The following is a 22,107-nucleotide window of genomic DNA, read 5'->3' as shown; positions in this document are numbered from 1 at the left end:
GGACTCAATGACCTCTGAGGTCCTTTCCTGCTCTAAGTCTATGCTCCTAAGCCTTGTCTTTTATTATATACTTGCCATGTGATCATGGCTAAGTCACTTGACCTCCTTAGCTTCCCAAGATAAAAGTGTTTAAGATCCTAAATTGTTAATGAGCAGAATGTGGTCAATCTGCATCAATGAAGGGAATTTAAATTGATGATCTCACATGTCAGACATAAATGAACTCCCCCCAACATTTAGCATTAAAACTATTTAGTAAATCATTTAGTATTACTTTGATAGTAAGATGTAGCTCAACACCAGATAATAGTTACATCTTACAATATCTTGACATATTGGGGATAATTTGGCTTTTAAAAATATTGTCGCAGGATATTGGCATGACAGATATTAACATTGGTGGGAAAGCCAGAGATAATGATGAAGAGAGGTGGAGGGCAGAAAGATTTGTTCCCTTAGTTTTCACCAAACCAGTAAGATAGTTGGCTGAGAGAAAGTCATATGTTTAAAAATGCCCCTTTATTAAAAGAGGAGAGAGAAATCAGATACTTTTTTTGTGATCAAATTTTGTGATTTTGTGATCAAATAATTCCACATATTATCTCTTACAAACGCAGAGAAGTTCAGAATGTGATCCCATTGGAACATCAGCAGCTATAAGCCCCACTGTGTGATGAAACAAGCCAAAGATGGGAAACATGGTTTATTATTTTATTAGTTGTGTGACCCTGGATAAGTCAATTAATCTTTGTCTGCCTCAGTATCCTCAACTATGAAATGGGATAACAATAGGACCTATGTCCCAGGGTGTTTATGAGGATCAAATAAGGGAATATTTGTAAAGCACTTAGCATAGTGCCTGACACATAGGAAATACTTTTTATATATTTCCTTCCTTCCTCCTCTCTTCCCTCCCTCCATCCTACCTCCCCTCTCTCTATCTATATGCCTAATATTGTTCAAAACAAAAAGTATTCTAAGACACAACATTCATCTAATCCTGTCTAAATGTAACCCTGGACTAAAAAAAAAATACCCAGGAGATGTTCTTTAATCATGCTCTCCCCTACCCAGATATTCTATATTGACTCATGGTTGCTGATATTTACTAAAAAAATTTATCTTATTAAATATAACTTCATAGATGATAAATCATACTCATCATTAAGGCTTGAGAACTAGAGAGAAATAGTTGTAAATAATTTTTTAATTCCAAAACAATAATAAAAAGCCAAATTTTCTAAAGTTAATAGTTTTATGGGAATAAGCCCTTTGTAGACATAATTAGCAGAATCTAGATACATCCCCAATGGGACAGGCTCTACTTGTACAAACATATAAACAACCTGATTTAGGAGGCTTTAAAATTTAAAAGCATTTAGAAAAGTGGATCCCTACATTTAAGTGACTAGCACACTTTAAGTAATACAAAGGAAGAAATAGGACTATTCTGGACCTATACTTACTTCCTAATTTATTTTTAATTTCAAATCCTGGCAACTCCTTACTCCCCCAGATCATTACACAGTGACACCTAGTGGTACATGGTAAAAATCCCATCTCAGAAAATTTTCCATTAATTTTATGGAATTCATAGTAGGGTTTTAAGCAATATCCTTTACTTGCCTACCCCATATATCACAACCAGGATGATTTGAAGCCAAAGTCAAGCAGAAATTTTCAGCTCATATCTATTTTAAGGGAGAACTTTTTTAAAAAAAATTGTGAAATATGTTTCATGACCCCAGGATAATTCAAGGAGAGTTCAACGTAACTTTACATTTACTGAAAACAAAACATTTTTCATGAGCACTTCAAAAGTTAGCTTATAAAACAGCAAGACTGTCACACAACTTCATGAAGCAAGATGCTAGAGCACCCCCAGCTATTCATTGATTTTCCCTAAGCTTGCAAATAAATTAAGAATTCCCAGACTTGATTTTGGGTAAATAGCAGTTGCCAAAGAAGTCAGTCAATGTTCAAGCTAATGATTGCACAGTCTTACGAATGAGTCTGGAATGTCAAGGACTTCTTGTTTGGGATGGGATCAGGAAAAGAGGGCAAAGTGATTAGTTCTCACTGTTAGGGTTGGATAGAGAGCTCATGGTCATTCATTCATCCAACAAACATTTATTAAAGGCTATTGTCATGGTTCAAACTAATTTCTATGGTTGACTATGGGTCAAGTGGGACATCCTGAGTCTGAATCCTAGCCCAGCTTGGAAGTTTGCCTACACAGTGGTTGGGGAAATAAACGTGAACAAAAGGTACCAAGGCTAAAATTTCTTAAATTTAAGCCAAGATTTGAATTCCATTTGTTCTTCTCTGCCTTTAATAAAAGGGACCACGTTTTTTCCTTATCTTTTTAACATGCATACCTCTACAATCAACTTTCTTACTGGTTTACTTTAATGGAAATTTAGTGACTATATTTTCCTTTCTGTCCACTATCTTTTATTGACATACTTTTGTAGAGATCGGAAGTCATTTTCTGGTGTGTGTGTGTGTGTGCGTGTGTGTGTGCGTGTGTGTGTTACTTGTTTATTGAGAAATACTTTTCCCAGACTTTGCAAACTGGATACTTCAAAGAAAACCAGTTCCCAATAAAATCAAAACTGCATACACATAAGTTTGATTGCTAAGAGTGATTCTGGAGCATGCACAGCAGTCCTGAACTGTCAGTGTCTAGTAGCACACATATGATCTCCCCTGCATGGCTTGAATCAGTGTGAACAAATGCTCTTCTAACATGCTTCTGTTCCTGTGGAGGAGCAGCCTGCAGCATGGAAGCTGTAAGGGGGAATCTCAACTCACTGAGCTGTAGCAACGAGCCAATAAGAAGAATAGCTAACATTTACATAATATTTACTACAACCCTGGGAGGTAGGTGCTGTTATTATCCCCATATTACAGATGAAGAAACTGAGGCAAAAAGAGGTTAAATGGCTTGTCCACAGTCACATTGCTGGTAAATTGTTGAGGATATATCTGAACTCAGGTCTTCCTATCAGGGCCTACTGCTCTAATCATTGAGACACTTTGCTGCCATTAAGTAGAAAGGTTTCTGGATCTGGAGGCGCAATACTTGGCTCTTCCACTTACAACATGAGTAATCTTAACCTCTTTGGGCTTCCATTTTTTCATCTATAAAACAAGGCGGTTGAACTAGATGGCTTCCCAGGCTCCTTCTAGTTCTAAATCTAAATCTAATCCTAAAGTAGTGTCTAATTATGTAGGGCAGACAAGGGATTCAGGGTGAGGAGAATATGTAAAAGGATATAAATGTTTCAAAACATTACAAAATACAAAAATAGCCAATTTGGTTATGTAAAATTTAAAAGGTTTTGCACAAACCAAACCAATGCAAACAAAATTATAAGGAAAGCAGAAAATAGGGGAAAATTTTTTGCAATAAGTATCTCTGATAAAGGCCTCATTTCTCAAATATATAGAGAACTGAGTCAAATTTATAAAAATACAAGTTATTCCCCCAATTGATAAATGGTCAAAAGATATGAACAGGCAGTTTTCAGACAAAGAAATCAAAGCTACCTATAGCCATATGAAAAAATGCTCTAAATCACTACTGATCAGAGAAATGCACGTTAAAACAACTCTGAGGTATCACCTCAAACCTATCAGAGTGGTTAATGTGACAAAAAGGAAAATGCTGGATGTTGGAGGGGATGTGAGAAAACTGGGACACTAGTACACTGTTGGTGGAGTTGTGAGCTGATCCAATAATTCTGGAGAGCAATTTGGAACTATATCCAAAGGGCCATGAAACTGTGCATATCCTTTGATCCTGCAATACTACTGTTAGCTCTATATCTCAAAGATATTCACAAAAGGGAAAAGGACCTATTTGTACAAAAATTTTTATAACATCTATTTTTGTAGTGGCTAAGAATTTCAAATGAAATGAGTGACCCATCAATTGGGGAATGGCGAAACAAACTCAGAAAAACCTGGAAAGACTTACATGAACTGATGCATAGTGAAATGAACAGAATCAGGAGAACATTGTCCATAGTAACAGTAATATTGTCTGATGAAGAACTGTGATTTCACTATTCTCAGCAATATAATGATCCAAGACGATTGAAAAGGATTAACGATGAAGTACACTACCCACTCCAGAGAAAGAACTGACATTGTTTGAATACAGACTGAAGCATGCTATTTTTCACTTTTTTCTTTCATTTCTTCTTTTCTTTTGAAGTCTTTTTTCACAAAATGACGAGTATGGAAATGTTTTACATAATTGCACGTGTATAACCTGTATCTGATTGCTTACCATCTCAGGGGAGCCAGAAAGGGAGGGATAGAATTTGGAACTCAAAACTTTAAATAAGAATGCGTAAATAAATGATTCAAATCTTAATGGAGTTTAGTTTGTGTTGGTGCTGCCTCTACAAATTTCAGATTGCATTTCCTTTATAGATCAGCTGATTTTCATGAATTGCTGTAGCAAAAAATAATAATAATAATAATAACAAAAGTTGTCACCGTTCAGTCAGGCTTGCAAAGAGCCTCTCCTAATTTAGCTAGCCTGGTCCTTAATCAGATGGGATAACATATTTAGAGATGAAAAGGACCTCAGAGTCCAGCTCCTTCATCTTAAAGAAACTGAGGTACATAGAGGCTAAGGGAGATGTAGCTAGCAAACGTCTGAGGCAGGATTTGAACTCAGCTCTTCCTGCCTCTAAGTTCAGTGCCTTATCCACCTTAGTCTGTCATTAGGCTTAGAGCTCTTCCATCTTGGCAGAGCTTTTACTCTGATGTCATACCCTTAAGCATCATACCACAATGATGTATCAGGGCAGTATTATTTACTCCTTATATCTTTTAAGGCTTTCCAATGGGGCATCTACAGTGTTCCTAGTGTTTCTCTTTATCAAACACTTTATCAAAATGTGGCATTATTTTCATTTGTTATAATATACTTAAGTTCAGATAAGTCCTCAAACTACATCTTTCATGTTAGAACCAAAGAGTAAAGAAAAGAAACAGATAGTCTTTTTTCTTCCCCTTTGCTTAAGACATGTTGCATCTCACTGTTAAGTGAACCTTTAACCCCCACTTTAAACCTCTTCTCCATAGTTTTCTATCAGGAAACCCCATGGATCTAGAGTCTTCCCTTCTGAGGGTAGGGTCTAGAACCAAAAAGCACATTTGCTCTCTCTTACCAAGAGACTCCCCTCAAGTCTCCACTCTCGCTGGACAGAGCCTAGCGTAACTCTTTACGTTTGGAGACTTTGAGAGCTTTCCACTTTCTATTTGAAGTCTTTGACGTAGCTTTCTCCCCCTTGCATTACTCTCTTTTCAGGTTCCCTTTCGTCCTTCAGTCAAAGTGACAGAGCTGGAAGATAATAAACAGCCTCTTCTCCAGACCAAGTTGGAAACCTTCAATTTTTGGAGATCCCTCCATTCTTTGAATTATTTGAAGGATTATCTGTGCAGTCTCAACCAAAGGAATTTTAACTTACAAATGAAGATTCAGTAAGTAGTTAATCTTTCCTTTCTCTCCAAACCTTTTTGAAGTTCATCCATAACTGCTATCGCTTTGTCTCAACAGCCCTAGGAATATGTGAATATTTGTCTAACTACTTTGTTTTTTCTTGCTCATGTAGACATTTACCTTTCTTAATTTTCTTTTCTTTAATGAGTCAGCATGTCAAATACCTTGCCTTATCCTTGGGTCCTTCAGAAGAACAACTTAATTTCCTCCCTTTTGCTAATATTTCATACTTTTATATTTATGGTTAAGGTTAACTTGGCAGAATATATTATTCTAGGGTGAAAAATTAATTTCTTTTGCTTTTTAGAACATCATATTTTAATATTTCCTTTTGTATCTTGCATACAAGTACTAGCCTCTAACTTTTCACTGGTCTGTGAAGGGATTCTGCTTGACTGCTTATAAGATTTTTTTTTTTTTTAGTACTAGATTTCTGGAGTTTGACAGTGATGGTTCCAGGTGAGCTTTCTTTCTCTTGATGATCTGAGGAGTCTCTTGGTCTGTCTATTTCCCCTCTGCTTATAACATTTCTGAAATACTTTTTTACATGATTTCCTAAAGTTTGGTATTCATTTTATTATATTCTTCTCCCTTCCCACAATGGAGAACTATGATTCTCCAGTTATCTGGATGCATTTTATCCTCAAAGTTTGTTGTATTGGTTTGTAGAAAGGTCATTTTCCTATCCATCTTCTAGCCTTTTTATTTTGACAAAACAATCTTTCTTCCATTTCTGTATTTTCCATTCTCTTTTTTTTCTCCCAGACAATCTACTGGTTTGGAGAGATTCTCCATAGTTTGTCCTTATCTATTCTCATCTGTCTTACTGATTTATTTTTTTTTAAGCTCTAATTCTCATCCTTATTTTTTTCCACTAATTCTTTTACTGTTTTGCTGAATTACTGTGGAGCTTCATGCCTTTTTTTCATAATTTCTGTGAAGTCTCATGGTAATTGTTGTGGGTTTCTCATATAGGGTTTTTGAATCACTTCTTTCATTCCATTTTATTTATTCATTGTACTGGAGACTTCTTTGAGTTGAGTGTCCATTTTTCTTTTTTTAATCAGTATCTCTGCTGGCTTGTTCTTTTGAGGGGGGCAGTTTTTCTTGTGATGAGTTTTTTCCTGCTGCCTTCTCTGTTGCCAGTAACTGTTTTTTTATTCTCTAAGTTGAGAGATGCTGGAGGCAGGGGTAGGAAGGGAATGAGCCAGGCTTAACCATCATGAACCCTCAGCTACTTTGACCAAAGTCCTCAGATGGTAGACCTTATGGCTGGCATTCATATAGTAATTTGAGGTTTGCAAAGCACATTAGACATGTTCTCTCAAACTCCCTGCAGCCTGAAGCAGGGAGTTTTTGTTAGAACTAATTAACAAAGTTTTCCCTAATATCCAGCTTGAAATTTGTTTTTCTGTGGCTTCACATTTCTCCTGATTTTATCGCCTGAGACCAAGAAGAAGGAGTCTAATCTTTCCTTTATAGAAGAGCCTTTAAAATGTCACAAGAGAGCAATGACATCTATCCTCCACCTTATTTTTTTTCAGATTAAACATGCCCATTTCTTTCAATTCTCTCTCCAATAACATTGTCTCAAGTTCCCTCACCATCGTGGTCATGCTTCCTTTGAAACACTCAGTTAGTCAATGTCCTTCCTAATACGTGGTTAACATCCTTGAGCCTTAGTTTTCTCACCTGTAAAATAGGGCTTCTAGCTCAACCAACTTCTGAAAGGATTAAATGAAGTAATATAAGTGAAAGCATTTTGTGGACCATAAACCACTGTGGAGAAGGAAGAAGTCACTAATTAATGGTTTCCATTTGTAGAATATTTATATATCCAAGTAATTCCACATACGCGATCTCATTTGATCTGCACAATGATTTTGTCATTGCTGAGCTATGCAGGGCAGCTATCACAATCCATGAACTGACCAACTAGCAGCTATTAAGCATAGGTTTGGCAAGAATCCTCATCATATAAATGAGGAAATTGAGTCTTAGAGAAGTTGAGATTTGTCCAGGGTCTTAGAGTTTATAATTCCCTACTAAGTGCTCAGTATTGCACTAAGTTCTGTGGGAACACAGATTAGTTCTGACACTTCGGTATCATGGACCCTTAAGTATCATATCTGAAAAAAGAACTTTAATGTTACTAAGTCTTTCATTTCACAGATGAGGAAAATGGGATCCAAAGAATGACTTGCCAAAGGACAAACTAGGAGCAGAAGAGAGACTCAAATTCAGGTCTCCTGACTCTGAATTCAGTGTTCGCTGTATTGTACCATGTTTCTTTGAAATCTGATTGGGACAGAATTCAGTAACAACAGGGAATAAGTGAAGAACGATTAAGTGTTGAGTAGACTTAGGGAAAAGAAATAATCAAAGGTTTCAGGAATAAAGGAGGACTGGAGTGAGGGTGCAGGTTGGGGGGGGTGCTTTAGAATGAGTATGTTTCAGATAAGTAGAAGGAAGGAAAGAGGGGCATTCAGGGAGCAGAGAGGAACAATGTGACCTAAGATAGAGAGTGAAAAAGGAATGAGCAGGGCAAATACAGGAGGATGGTCTGAAGAGAAAACACCGACTCCACCCTACGGATAAAGGCACCAGAAAACAAACAAAATCAGTCACACAGACAGAGCAGGTCAAGGCAAATAAGTTTAAAAAATTAGAGAGGCTTTGAACTTTCACAATTTATCATAAAGTAGACCTATGTGTCATGAAAAGGTAATTTTCTGGCAAAAAAAAAACCATATACATTTACAAAACATCCCTGATTGCTCCTCTCTGCCCCCTCGATGTGCTGCACCCTGGGTGGTGGCCAGCCTTAGTTCTCACTCAGCTGACAGAGTTAAATTGACAATCCATCCAAGGAAAGACTCCTTAACTTTTCTCATCGATGTCCAAAGATGTGGTTAAAAAGGAAAAAAAAATCTAATTAACGCACAGTAACAAGTGAAACCTTTTAACAATCTGTTGAAGGAGTTCTTTATTTTCCTGCCTCTTTGACAAGCAGGATCTTGCTAAGACCCTGAACCTGGGAGTGTACACATCTCATTGGCTTTTTTTAATCTAGGACTGTTCCGGTGCTCAAGACATGTTTCTCCATCTTTATGAGACCTCAGGTCTCTGGGACAACCAATGTCAATGGCACTGTGGAAATGTGATTTGCAAATTGTGTAAAAATTAACCTATTTAGCCTCAATTACCTCACATCATTTTAGGGCTGACTGCCATCTCAGATCATTTCTCACAAGTCACTGATGGAGTAAATGAGTCTAGGCAGGGGCCTGCCTATCAATGAGGATGAAGGAAAAATCAATCCTAATCTGCATTCATCCTTTGATGGCAGGGGTCTGGCCTTCCCCAAGTCCTAATGCAGCCCACATTAGCCCAAGTGCTGGAAAACCCAATCTGTTCAAGGCTAAGGGGGCATAATGAAGTACTGTCTAATAGAAGATTCACAGAGCTGGCTTGATTTATATTTTATTCTAAACCAATTTAGAGGAGATGCGCAAGAAAGGAAAACATCTTTGAAGTTCTAAAAAACAGGACTTCAAAGATGTTTTCTTTTCTTGTTCATCTAATCTACTTTTTTTTAGACTGTTTCCTGCATGTCTAAACAAAAAGCCTTTGTTGTGAGAGTTTAGATCCTGATTCACTTAAAAGAGGCTTTGAAATCAAGGGACAATTTAATTTACTTTTAACTCTATAGAAAAGGGCATGGTATTCACCACTATCAAGTACTTTGGGGAATCTATTCTCATAAAATTCTACATCTCTTAAATTAAGTTATAAACCCATTTTCTCCAATAGGGCTACCATTTTCATCTCACAATAATGGAGCATTATGGAATTTTTCTCCCATACGTTTTCCCTCTTAAAAAAAACTCTCCTGACTTTGTCCTTAGGTGTTCAATAACGTCACTTACTTGTATTTTATAATTACGGGGCACATGGGAGGAAAAACACAAACTTACATTAAAAATAAATATAGGTCCACATTTTACAATAATACATTGTAAAAATAATATTCCTTCTTAACTTTTGGTATGCTAGGGAAGCCTTTAGACACCTTCCCATAATAATGTTTTTAAATAACTGAAGCAAATGCTGAATTTCAGTTGGAGGCTGGTGAAAATAAAGATGTGATTTTCCCCCCATCTAAGATATTCCCCCTCCCCCCATTCTAAGAGTTATGGACCCCTGCTTTGGACAGATGTTCTGCGCAAATTCTCTCTATTTGTAACAATTCCCAAATTTGAGTAATTCAAAAAAAGACTTCAAGTCTTTGAGCATTGATGACTTTAGGTTAGCCAGCACACAGTACCAAGCAGGGTTCTGAGCACACAGAGCCTTCCAGGTAGGATGAGCTTTCCCTTCTCCCTCTTACCTGAACAGTGGGCTGTCACAGCAAACACAGTGATACATTCCAGGCTCTGCATTATTCAAAAGGACTCCACTGAAGGGCTGCAAAATAAAGAATATTGCTTTCTAAGCTCCATGTCAGGAACAAGTTCTATGGTATCATATTTAAAAGGCAGAGACAAGTCTTAAAATTAAGGCCACAACTCAGAAACAGGCTGCGCCTCTAGGAATCCCTGTGCCAACCTGACAGGCAACCCAAATATCCCAGGTGAGAAAATTGCATCGGGCTTCTCCAGAAGAAGGCTGCAGGCTTATTTTTAGCTCAGTCTTTATTGTGCCAAATATTCAAATTATGACATTAATGATGCTTTGTACTTATATAACACCTTTCATCCAAGAACTTCAAAGTGTTTTAAAAAGCAGGAGACTAAAGGTTCATCTTCTGTAACTGTATATAAGGTTTCAGTCTCCATTCCAAAAGAGCTAATTCAATAGGAATCTACTCTACTGGCTAAAGCACTTTGAAACCCCCAATTAAAAAGTGGGAATAAAAATATGTAAAAATATAGGTCACGATGAGGAGGGAAGGTGCTTTGTCTTTAATATGCTCCATGTGGCATTTGAGATACTGCACACCTAAAACATGTGAAATATGGGGCTGGGCTCTCTGGTGACTGTGCGGGGTATGTCCCAATTGGAAAGCAAACACTTCTGGAACTTTGTATCCCCAGTGCTTGGCCCATAGGAGATGTTTAATAGAAGCTTGTTGATCGGCTTGGTAGCTGCATTAACTCAATGTGACCAGGCTTTATAACTTTAAAAGGTATTCAATATGGAACCAGAAAACCCTTGAGGCACGGGAGAAGCTGTCAGTAATTAAAGTACATTATGAGGAATGCAGTCCACTGCATGTGGGAGCCTCTCTATGTCAGTTCTTTTGGCAACCTCTCTCCTCCTTTGGATCCTTCTACTCTATACTAGTTACTCCAGAAATACTCAGTTATTAGCCCAGTTGTAGGTGAGAACTATGAATACTTTCGAGTAGAAAGAAAGTTTGGATCCAGCCCCACTTAGGCTAGCCAAAAATTCTAAAACAATATCATTAGCAGCCATGGGAAATCAAACTTAGGGCTTCAGAGTTTCTTATATGTTTTGGACTCAGAAAACTCAAAGGTCAAACATCCAGACTCCCTATGGTAGTTTTACCACTGCGTTTTGTAGTGTCCTGCATAAAGGACAATTTCAAATTAACCTAGTGAGCAGACCATCTGGGCACATTTGGACTTTTTCCCTCTGCAAACCCTAAAATTAGCTGTAGAAATCAGAGCTGGCTCTTCTGCCAAGAGGATATGGCACCTTGCTTTATGGGCACTCCCACCCTGAGTTTCATCAGGAGCACTGATTGGCGTCTGTAATGAAGAGAAGTTTCTTAATTTTGTGCACTCAGAACTGGACTCATAAAATGCAGCAAAGGGGCATTTTTATTTGCATTAAAAAAACCCAAACTGCACACTTCAGCAATCAGACTATACCCTTCCTATCTGCCTATCCAAATATTACTCATTCTTCAGGGCAAACTAGAGTCTCCTTCTTCACTTTCTCTGACTCATAGCCATCTCTCTCTACATTGATGTTCTATACTACGAACCCCATCCTATAACATTCCCTTGTCACTGCATCAAACACTGCTTTGTATTGTCATTTAAGGTTCAAATGTAAATGACTGACCTCCTCAAATGGAGTATAAGCTCCTTAAAGGCAAGAATTGCCTGGCTGGTACTTTTTTGATTTTTATGAGGATTAGGTGGAGATAATGTCCCTAAAACACTTTCTTTAAATCTTCAAGTTCTATAGAAATGTCAGCTATCATCATAATTATCATTCCGTAATGTACAAAAGCACTTGCTAAGTCCCTAAGTGTATATAAGCTATTAGGATTGTAGGCTTTTGAGATATTTATTTGATAAATCTCACCAGGAGCTCACAAGTTGGACACACTTTTTTTAAACATGTAGAATATGGAAAAGGATCAATTCCAAAAGGATTTGCAACATGAGTTCAGATTATAGAGTGTGCTCATTTTGTAAAACAGCCAAACACACAGGGTGTGTTATATATACCATCTGTCTGAGAAACCCACAAATTTATTCTACTAAACATCTGGCAGCTCATCTCCACTATCTAATACACACACCAAACATTGTCTGGCAAATGGGCCCAGGAGCCCCAGGGGTAGCAGTGCCTCTCGGACCACTGTGTGCCCAACTTCTAGCCTTCATGGCCATCATCCAGGGAAGCGATTCCTGTGGAGAAGGAGCTAGCCAATCCCACCAACTGCCAACCAACTGCATGTCACACACAGGGCAGGCATGACAGCCTAGCTAAAGCAGCAAGGAGCCATGGGAGACAGAGAGATAGACAGAAAGAGAGAGAGAGAGAGACAGGGACAGAGAGACAGAGAGATACAGAGTCAGAGAGATACACAGACAGAAGAGAGAGACAGAGAGAGGAGAGAGAGAGAAAGAAGAGAGAGAAGAGAAAAAGAGAGAAGAGAGACAGAGAGAGAGAAGAGAGGAGGAGGTGGAGGAGGGGGGAAAGAGAGAGAGAGAGAAATATGAGGGGCCAGGCACAGCAAAACACCACCACCACCATCTTGACTGCTATCTCCCCTTGAACCCCTGATGGAGACACTCCAAGGCTCAGCCCCAGACCCTTGGGCATATCAGTGCTTCCAGCCCAGTGCCCTCAGCCATCATTGTGGGAAGTTAACCCCTGTGGAGATGCAGCCTGGCAACTGCTTCTGTAGGAGTTACAGCCATAGCTAATGATGACCCAGAAAAGAGAGTTCTTGCCACCAAAGTCCTTAGCACTGTCAAATGGTTCTATGTTAGAAATTGATATGATTTATCAGTGGAAATGACAATAAAGAAGATGCATCCCCATCTGCTTTCCTTCTGCCCTGTAAGGACCATGGGACCTTTCCATCTGACTTGCAGCTGAAACCTTCCATATGCTTTGTCCTCCCTCACAGTTGTGTGAGATCCCGGAGAGCAGGGATTGTCTTATTTTTCTACGTGTATTCCCATGTTTTGCCATAGTAAGGGCTTAGTAAATGCTTTATTCATTTGTTCACCCATTCATTCTGTACTTGAGAATTGGACCTGGCTTAATAAACTCTAGAAGTACCCCAAGTAATAACTTGTGACTCACTTGCACTTTGGGAGTCACCATCCTTAAACCTAGGCAAGGTATGGCAGTTTTATTACTTGCCTTCATTTTCATAAAATTTTCTCTTGAAATACCTCCTAAACATTCAAAAGTCTATAGTAGATGAATCAGGCCAGAAGAGACCATTTCAGCACTAGAGTGGGTAGGGATGCTGCTATCATCATCATCATCATCATTTCATTTAACCCTCGTAAAAACACGGTGAACTAAGTGGGTATTTTTATCCCATTTTATTGCTGAGAAAAAAAGAGACTTAAGATACTTGACCCAGTTCCCACTACTTAAATGGACTAGCCAGAACTAGTATTTAATTCAGAATGCATTTACTCCATACCTACTATCTTCAGGGATCTATGCCAGGTACAGACCTGGAATCAACCTCTACTCTCAGCCAGCTGCTACAGTGAGTAGAACACAGGACTTAGAGACAGGAAGACCTGAGTTCAAATCCTGCTTCAGATACTCAGTTGTGTGACCTTGGACAAGTCACTTAACCTCATTCAGCCTCAGTTTCCCTTGTAAAGAGGCAGCTAGGTGGTGCAGTGGATAGAGCACTTGTGCAGGAGTCAGGAGGACCTGAGTTCCAATCTCACTTCAGACACTTGACATTCACTAGCTGTGTGACCTTGGGCAAGTCACTTAACCCCAACTGCCTCCTCCTGGGTCATCTCCAGTCATCCTGATGAATATCTGGTCACTGGATTCAGATGGCTCCGGAGGAGAAGTGAAGCTAGTGACCTGCACAGCCCTCCCTCACCCAAAACAAAGTCAAGTGCAAGTCATGTCATCAATTCTCTGACGGCATGGTCTTCTTCAGCAATGAAGGATGAACACACACACACCCCCTTGTAAAACAGGGAGAATAACAGCACCTTCCTCACAGCGCTGCTGTGAGGATCAAATGAGATTACACATATAAAGTGCTTTGTAAACACTGAAGTACTACATAAGTAGTAGCTGTTATTATTTATCACATTTTCAGTTCTAGGGTTCTTTCTGTCGTAAAGCAGAGCACACTTAAATAAATAGTCGTAGGAATTTGCATGGGCAAATAAAAGTGAATCTACACATCTATTAGAGTTTTCCTATGATACTGTCTGGACAATAATGCTGTCCCTTCGGATGTTTAGTACTTAAATCTAATTAGTCTCTGTCACAAAGAGTCTTACGAGGAAAATGTTAGTTTCTATTGTTTTGGATAGGTTACAGACAGAGGCACTTGAAGGTATACAACAAATTTCCTACAGGTATTATTTTGGTCCCTGTTTTATAGATGTAGTGGAGATAAAAGCTCAGAGAGAATGACTTACATGTGATCACATAGCTAAGAAAGGACAGGATCAGGATTCCGAAGGAAGTCCTGAATTCCATTCATCACACTGCCCTGCCCCCTGCCCTCTGTCTCCACCAGAAAAGGATCAGCATTGAATTGGATGAAATGACGCTGCCAATACGATACAGATAAATAATCTCTCTTAGGAGATGACCAAATGCTTAGATTGTTTGGAGGATAGCTTTATTAGACGAGGATTTCTCCTCTCTTGGGTCTGAGGAAAGATAGCCTGGCCCAAGGAGAGGAAGTGTAGCATCCTCCAGGTTGGGTTTTCAATCAGAAGACCTCCCTTTGAAACCAAGTTCTGCTCCTTATTTATTTGTGTGGCCACAGGAAAGCTTAGGTCTCATTTTCCTCGTTTGCAAACTGAGAAGGTTGAACTGGATTCTCTCTAGGGTCCTGTCTAGATTTTTTTCCATGATCTCATAGTGGAAAGGAAATGGAATTTGAGGTCAAAGGACCTGGATATCACTCTGGATTTGGAACTTTGACCTTCAAGCTAGATTGCCTCTCTGAGCTTCAGTTTTCCCATTTGTCAAATGAGAGGACTGAACTTGATGATCTGTTAAGGTCCCCTTCAGCTCTAAGCCTAGGATCCTATCATCTATTCCTCCTCCACCCCCCACTCCCCACCAAACTTCCTTCCCCCATCCCTCCCTGCCCATATGGAGTAGTTTACCGGTTCTGTTCCCTTTTCTCTAGTGATGTAGTACTGCTCTGGAGTCAATTTCTTTTTCCAGTCAGTGGCTGGCTCACCATGCTTGTTGAGAGACCCTATATTATTTTAAAAAACAACATTTTAAAAAAGCATGATTCATTTTGTTTTTTCCTTTTCTTCCCCATTGTTCTTACATAGCATACTATTCATCATCTTGTGAAAAAGCAAAGAAACATTCATTTCCTTCCTTCCCAGACTCTCACCCTCCACAGTGACTGGGGACACTGTAAAAAATGATTTGAGGGGTTCGTTGGTTTAATGATAAATTTAATAACAAGCAGGAGTCCAGCTGTCCATCCCTACTAGAGGCAGCTAGGGGTGCTGTGAGTGGGGGAGTAGGAGAGAGAGTCATTGCTGCAGTTATATATGAAAAACAGCTGAATGAATCCTGACTGGGCATCTAAGGATAGTATTGGACCCTATCTATTCTCTTACTGGTTCTGAAGAAATATTTCCTATCATGGGTATAGCTAGGAGCTATTACAAGAGATTCTACAGAAAGAGAACTCATAGTTGCGACACATCCCTGTCTCCCTTCAGAAACTAACCATGGCTTTATTTACTGAGGATGGACAGAGGGCAACTGGGAAGGAGTCATTATGAGGGAGAGAGACATGAAGAGAGAGGAAGATGAAAAGAGAGAAGAAAGGAAGGGAAGTGCGGAGACAGATGTATGGGGGGGTAGGATTGAAGGCACAAGCTTCTAGAGATGGGAGAACAGTTGTTCCTTCTTTGTTTTTAAATAGGGCCAATTGTATCACAGGCAATGTCTTGACTCACTGTTGAATTGGATTTAAGTGAGACAGAGTTGTACAAAGTCATCAGTCTCACTCTCTCTTCCAGAGTCACTGAAGTCCAGAGGTAGGACAAAAGTCAAGATCAGGGTGATGGCCTGGGATGCATTGGATGATGTTGGCATCTTTGATGTTTGATCAAGCTCTAAGAGCTCCATAGTCACCTTCATAGTTGTTGGAACAAATTGTTCATATCTACCTATTCTGCCTGGGAAGTCTTCACATGCTTGGTGTACACATCCCCCTAAATCACCAAGTGGTTTGAGATCAGCTGGTTACCCTCAACTTGGTTTAGCCCAGCTGCTGAGATGGTTTTACTGGGGTGAGGGGGGAAGGGGGTGACTGCTGAACATGCTACAACTTCTTGGAGTCACAGGTAAGAGCTGAGTGCCAGGTGGACACCAAAGGTGAAAGAACAGCCCTGAAAAGGGCTCAGCCAAACTTCACACAGAAGTACTAGTCCTCTCTGAGGACTCCATACACCTCTGATGAGAGATCACAGCATAAAAAGCCAAAAATGAATCCTTGACTTGGCAAGGAATTAGTCTACTTTCTCAGAGACTGACTCTAAGGAGGAAAGAATGAGGGTTGATGCTGAGAAAATTTGAAATGTAGACTTAGGAAGAAGGGGAAGTTTGAGATTCTGTGGTCAGTCTTATATCCCAAATCTCTCAAGAAGTGGAGAAGATTCATTTCTACTATGTACAGCTATTCTCTGCAAGTGTTTACTCATTGTCCATCTACAGGCTGTATCATTGGTCATCAATGGGTATAGCAGGCAGGTAGGGAGCAAGATTAATAGATACAGTTAGTTCCCAATGATTAATATGTGTATTACCTAGTAATTTTTTTTTTTGGTTCCATAATAGCCTTCTGCCTTTGTCCTTCTGCAAACTGGTGTTGACTCAGAACCATAGGGCTAAAGGTAAAAGGATATTTGGGCCACCTCCTCATTCAACCCCCTCATTCTACAGATGAAGAAGCTAAGACCCAAAGAAATGAAGTCATTAGTCAAGGTCACATGGGTTACAGATGGCAGAGTCATGATTTGAGCCCAGGTCTCTGGAATCTAAAAGGAATATGCCATCCATGGTATCTAGTAGCCTTCTCTCCCAAGATGAGAATTGTCTAATGCTCACACGTTCAGACCATACGTTTGGCAGGACTTGAACCCATCTCCATGAGAATGTTTCTCAACCAAAGCACGACAATTTGGAAAGTGAGTCTGATAACAGATGTATTCGCAAGTCAAATGCATTTGTTAATTTTGAATGATCTATGGTTCTGGATCAATTTTGTCCTCTCTCATTAGCACAGATGATAATTAAGTATTAAGTTCTAGGGCCTCTGCAACTTGCTTAACTATACACACACATTTAACAGGAGGAAAACATAGAGGCTCCAGAGGAAATTATACCCATTTCCACATCCCTGCATATACAGGTGTAACTCACTCAAAGTAAAGCTATGTGTAGGTATAATGATTGAAAATGGAATTATGTTTTTAAGTGATGTGAAGGAGGGTATGACTTAAGGGAACCCTGAGGTGAAACTTCCTCCAAAAGCAGAGAAATCTTTTTATGGTACAAATTACTCCATAATTCCTTCACTGCTTGAGGGTGTGTGTGTGTGTGTGTGTGTGTGTGTGTGTGTGTGTGTGTGTGTAACAGTGGAGAGAGAGAGCTGGCCTGAGAGAACTTAGTCCTGCTTCTGATACTGTCAGAGGCTGAGTGATCCTAGGTAAGTCACTTAATTTTCTAAGACTCTAAGATATAGAGCAGGTACGAAAATGCATTGGTCCAGGGACTTTTCTGTACCAATGAAATCCCAAATTTAGTTTTTTAAAAAATCCTCTACTGTACTAATGGAAAGGTTTGAATACTGACTTTTCTTCAAGTTTGCAGTAAGGAAATTGGCACTTTTTTTGGATTTTGGAGCTGATTTAACAGTTGAAAGCACCACATTGTTCAATCACATTTACAAAACAGTCCAAAGTTCAACAAAATTTTCCTCCTCAAGACCATTTGTGAGTTTCCTAAGATTCCAAAGGATTTATGAATATTTTCACAAATGAAAGGTTCAACAGAATATTAGAATACAATCATACTCCAAGAACTGCCAAAAATTTAAAAACAAAACAATCAACTTCAGACTTTCTTACCAATCACCTTATTTAATGTCCTAAAATTAGTCTAAATCACTAATGCTCAGTTTAATGTCATTTTAGAATCACAGATTCTTAGAGCTAGAAGCCGACCTCAAAGGTCATCTAGTCTGATATCCTGCTTGAGGTAGAAATCTCATCTATCATCTGCAAAATCCCTTATATCTATGCAGATGACTCCTAGATCTTAGGCAGCCAGCCTAGTCTTCTTCTTAATGTTCAACTCCGCATCATAAACTGTTTATTAGGCATTTTGAACTGGATATCCTCTTGGCATCTCAAACACAACAAGCCCCAGACAGAACTCATTTCCCCACCAACCCAGCCCTTTCCGCACTTCTCTATCATTGCTCAGGTCACCATCATTTTTCCAGTAACCAAGGTTTGAAACCCATACAGTTCATCAGTTGCTAAATCTTATTTTTCCTCACTCCAAGACATTTCTCAAACTCACAAGGCCACCAATCACCATCTCTTGCCTACACCATTTGCGGTAGCTTCCTGTTTGGTATTCTTCTTCTCTCCCCACTCCAATCTATGTCCCATGTAGAAGCCAATGAAATTTTCCTAAAGGACAGGTCTGACCATATCACCTTCCTATTCAAAAAACTCTGGTAGCTCTCCATTACTTCTGTTAAATATAAGCCCTTCCATCTGACATTTAAAGTTCTTCATGAGGCGGCCACTGCCCACCTTTCCACTCATTTTACATGTTACTCCTTTCTGCACACTAGAGTCCAGCTGCTCAGCATATGTGATGCTCCTTCTCCTTTGCCTTGATCCTCTTCCAGGCCTAAAATGCACTTGATTCTCACTTCAGCCTCTTGGGATTTCTAATTTCCTTCAAGACCAAGCGAGGATGCCATCTTGTCATCTACAGGAAGCCTATCCTGAAGCATCCTTATAAGCATTTTGTTTATATCTATATCTATCTGTCTGTCTGTCTGTTGTCTCCCCCATTAGTATGCAATTTTTTTGAGCACAGGAGTTGTCTCCTTTTTGTCTTTCAGTCCCCAGATACAAAGTTCAGGTACCTGATAAATGCTTTTTGCCTGACTGATTACAAAATTAACAGTTAATTATCCACACAAGAGTGATGTTCTGATGTTTATTCTAGATTCAAAATCCTCGGTGGAACAAGATAGTCAAGTTAACAAGTACATATTAAATGCCAATCAGTCAGTAAATCAATCAATAAACATTTATTAAGCTTTATGTGCTGGACAGAGTGCTAAGCGCCTTTGGATTAAAAAAAGGAGCTTAGAATCTAATGGAGGAGACAATACAAATACAAACAAGATATATACAGGATAAGATTCAGGAAGAAAAATATTATCCATATCCAGATAGAGAACTGATGGACTTCGAATGCTGATAAAAGCATATTTTTTTCATTTACTTTATTCTTTCTTGTGTTTTTTTAAAATCCGTTTCTTCTTTTGCAACTGTGACTAATATGGAAATACTTTTTACATGAATAGTACATGTATTGTACTGTATCAAACTGCCTATCATTTTCAGAAGGGGGAGGAAAAGGAGAAAAATTTGGAACTTATAATCTTGTCAAAATGAAGGCCAAAAACACTCTTGATTTCTAATTGGGGAAAAAATAAAATACTATTAAAACATTTAAAAAAAAGATATATACAGGATAAATTGGAGAGAATCTCAGAAGAAAGGCATTGGCATTAAGGGAGACCAGGAAAGGACTTTAGGTGACTTAGGTTCTGTGAAGTGCTCTGTTCCAGTTCTATAGGACCAACTGTAACCGAGAGGTCACCATCTAGTTAAGAAGTTAAAATATAAACCTGCAAAAGTGAAGCAACAAAATCGTAATTTCCAGTCAGAATCTGAAGGAGAGGCGGAAAGATCCGGAACTAGGTCATAGGGGCAGGGGCGGGGGGGGCTCAGCTCTGAACCCCGAGAAAGACGTGAAGAGGGGAAAGAGGATCTCGTTTTGTACTTTTGTTAGGAAAAAAGAGCTGTGTTTAGAATGCGCAGAGCCTGCAGCTAGGACGCGCAGGCGAACGGAAAAGCAAAACTGAAACCAGCGGAGAGAGAGCAGGGACAGCTCCGGGCGGGTTCAGCTCCGGGCGGGGACAGCTCCGGGCGGGGGCAGCCGGAGGAGGGCACAGCTGAGGACGTGACAGTTGGGGGAGGGAACAGCTAGGGGAGGAGACAACTGGAGAGGGACAGCTGGGCTAGGCGATGGTTGGAGGGGACAGATGGGGGAGGGGACGGATGGGGAGGGACAGTGGAGGAGGGGACAGATGGCGGGAGGGGACGCTAAGGTGGTGCGGGGAGTGGAGGAGCTGCGGGCAGACCCCGCTGCTCCCGTGGCTCCCCCGGGCGATCTCCGGGCCTGCGGCTGGGTGCTCGAGGGGCGCAGTGGCCAGGGCCCGCTCGGTCCTACCCACGTCCTGGTGGTTGGCTCTCCCCCCGCTGGCACAGACGCCACGGTGCTCGACCCCCGAGAGCTGCTCTCTCCAGCCTAGCCAGGACAGTCCTCTGAGGAGAAACCGAGCCATGTTCGCCGCCGGTCGGAAGTGCACTGGCCTGGGCACCGCAGGTGCCCTCCCCAAACCCGTCCCCTTAGGCGGAGGGCGGAGGAGGGGGCGGGTTCCAGCTGCGAGGCGGCGGGAAGTGGGTCTTGGCAGCGCTCTGCCCGGCCGCGTTGACTGTGCCCAGGCTGCGCCTGTCCGCCAGCCTCCCAGACGTGCAGTACCCTTGACCTCAATTTGGGCTCCTTTTCTAGGCTAGGGAAGGATGCTTTAGATTTACCGGGCAGCAGAAGACCCGAGGCGTGAGCTCCGACCGAGCCGGGGCCGTGTGGTGCCACCCCCTCCAACCCGAGCTCTCCAGAACCAAGACCAGGCCTGGAAAAAAGACTTCTGTGGGCGTTTTACTTTTGACCTGAATTTCCATAACTTCTGCAGACGGGAGAAGCTTACCGCCCCTCCCCCTGAAAGGCCTCAATTAAATCAATTAAGTGCACAAATCACTTATTAAGCCCCTATACCGTGCCAGGCACTGTTTTAGATGTTAGGGATATAAAGACAGAAGTGCCAAACTGGGGCCCCTTCTTCAAAGACCTTACAACAGGCGACTGGGGGATACAAACAAAGAAGTAAATACATACATTTTAAGGGGAATGACAACGTGTCTTTCCATCTGTATATGTTATTTCTCTTAACACTCCACAGGCTGGTCAAACTGGACACCTTGCTGTCCTTGGTCCCTAGGCTTTGGCAATGACTGCCCCTCACTTTTGTAGGGTCCTCATCTGGGTCTCAATGAATTCTTGTTCCTTTAGAGTTAAGTTCAAATGCTGTTTTATTCATCTCTCCAGCTGCAAATGCTTTGCCCCTGTCCCTTTAGATTTTATTCTTTTTTCAATTAACAAGCATTTCTTTTCTCTCTCCACCTTCCTCTCCCACTGGAAAAATAAAAACAAAAGAAAATCCTTGTAACAAATAGGTATAGTAAAGCAAAACAGATTCCTAAGCTGGTCATGTCCCAAACATATGTCTTCTCATCGTGGTCCTTCATTTCTCTGTTAGGAGGTATGTAGAAGGCATCATGGTGGGTCATTGTTCGTGGTGGATCAGAGTTCTTAAGTCTTTCATGACAGCTTATCTTTACAGTGTTTTCAATGCACAATTTGTCACATGAGTGTGTGAGGTAGAATGTCAGTTATTTTAATTTTTATTAAATTATTAGTATTTGAAGGATTTTTTCATATGTTTGTTGGTAGCTTGGATTTCCTACCTTGAGAACCGCCTGTTCATATCCTTTGACAGTTTTTCAATTAGAGAACCTTCTCTTCCAAATTGTCTTTTATCTATTTTATACGAGCTTGATTGTGAGACCTGGGCTATTTCCCTCTCATATGTTGGGCCTCCAGAATGAACCTTGGGTTCTCTGTAGGTGCTTTGGATCCACACCCACTCAAATGTTACTTTAGGTGTTCTAAGGGCAAGCCAA

The 22,107-nt window shown here is 40.3% G+C and overlaps 1 protein-coding gene across 1 annotated transcript in view; it reads right to left on the bottom strand.

Moving 5' to 3' along the window:
* MSRB2 (methionine sulfoxide reductase B2) overlaps positions 1 to 20,735 on the bottom strand; it is a 28,042-nt gene extending 7,307 nt beyond the window's left edge. The window contains exons 1-3 of the mRNA XM_072651706.1: positions 20,537 to 20,735; positions 15,127 to 15,221; positions 9,912 to 9,988 (exon numbers count right to left, since the gene is read on the bottom strand). Of these exons, the coding sequence (XP_072507807.1) occupies positions 9,912 to 9,988; positions 15,127 to 15,221; positions 20,537 to 20,651 (287 nt within the window). The 5' untranslated portion in view covers positions 20,652 to 20,735. The remainder of the gene's footprint in view (positions 1 to 9,911; positions 9,989 to 15,126; positions 15,222 to 20,536) is intronic.
* Positions 20,736 to 22,107: the final 1,372 nt, after the last annotated feature.

Source organism: Notamacropus eugenii, chromosome 3 (assembly GCF_028372415.1).
Source record: "Notamacropus eugenii isolate mMacEug1 chromosome 3, mMacEug1.pri_v2, whole genome shotgun sequence".
Classification (NCBI taxonomy): Eukaryota; Metazoa; Chordata; class Mammalia; order Diprotodontia; family Macropodidae; genus Notamacropus; species Notamacropus eugenii.
This window is presented reverse-complemented; position numbering and strand designations above follow the sequence as displayed.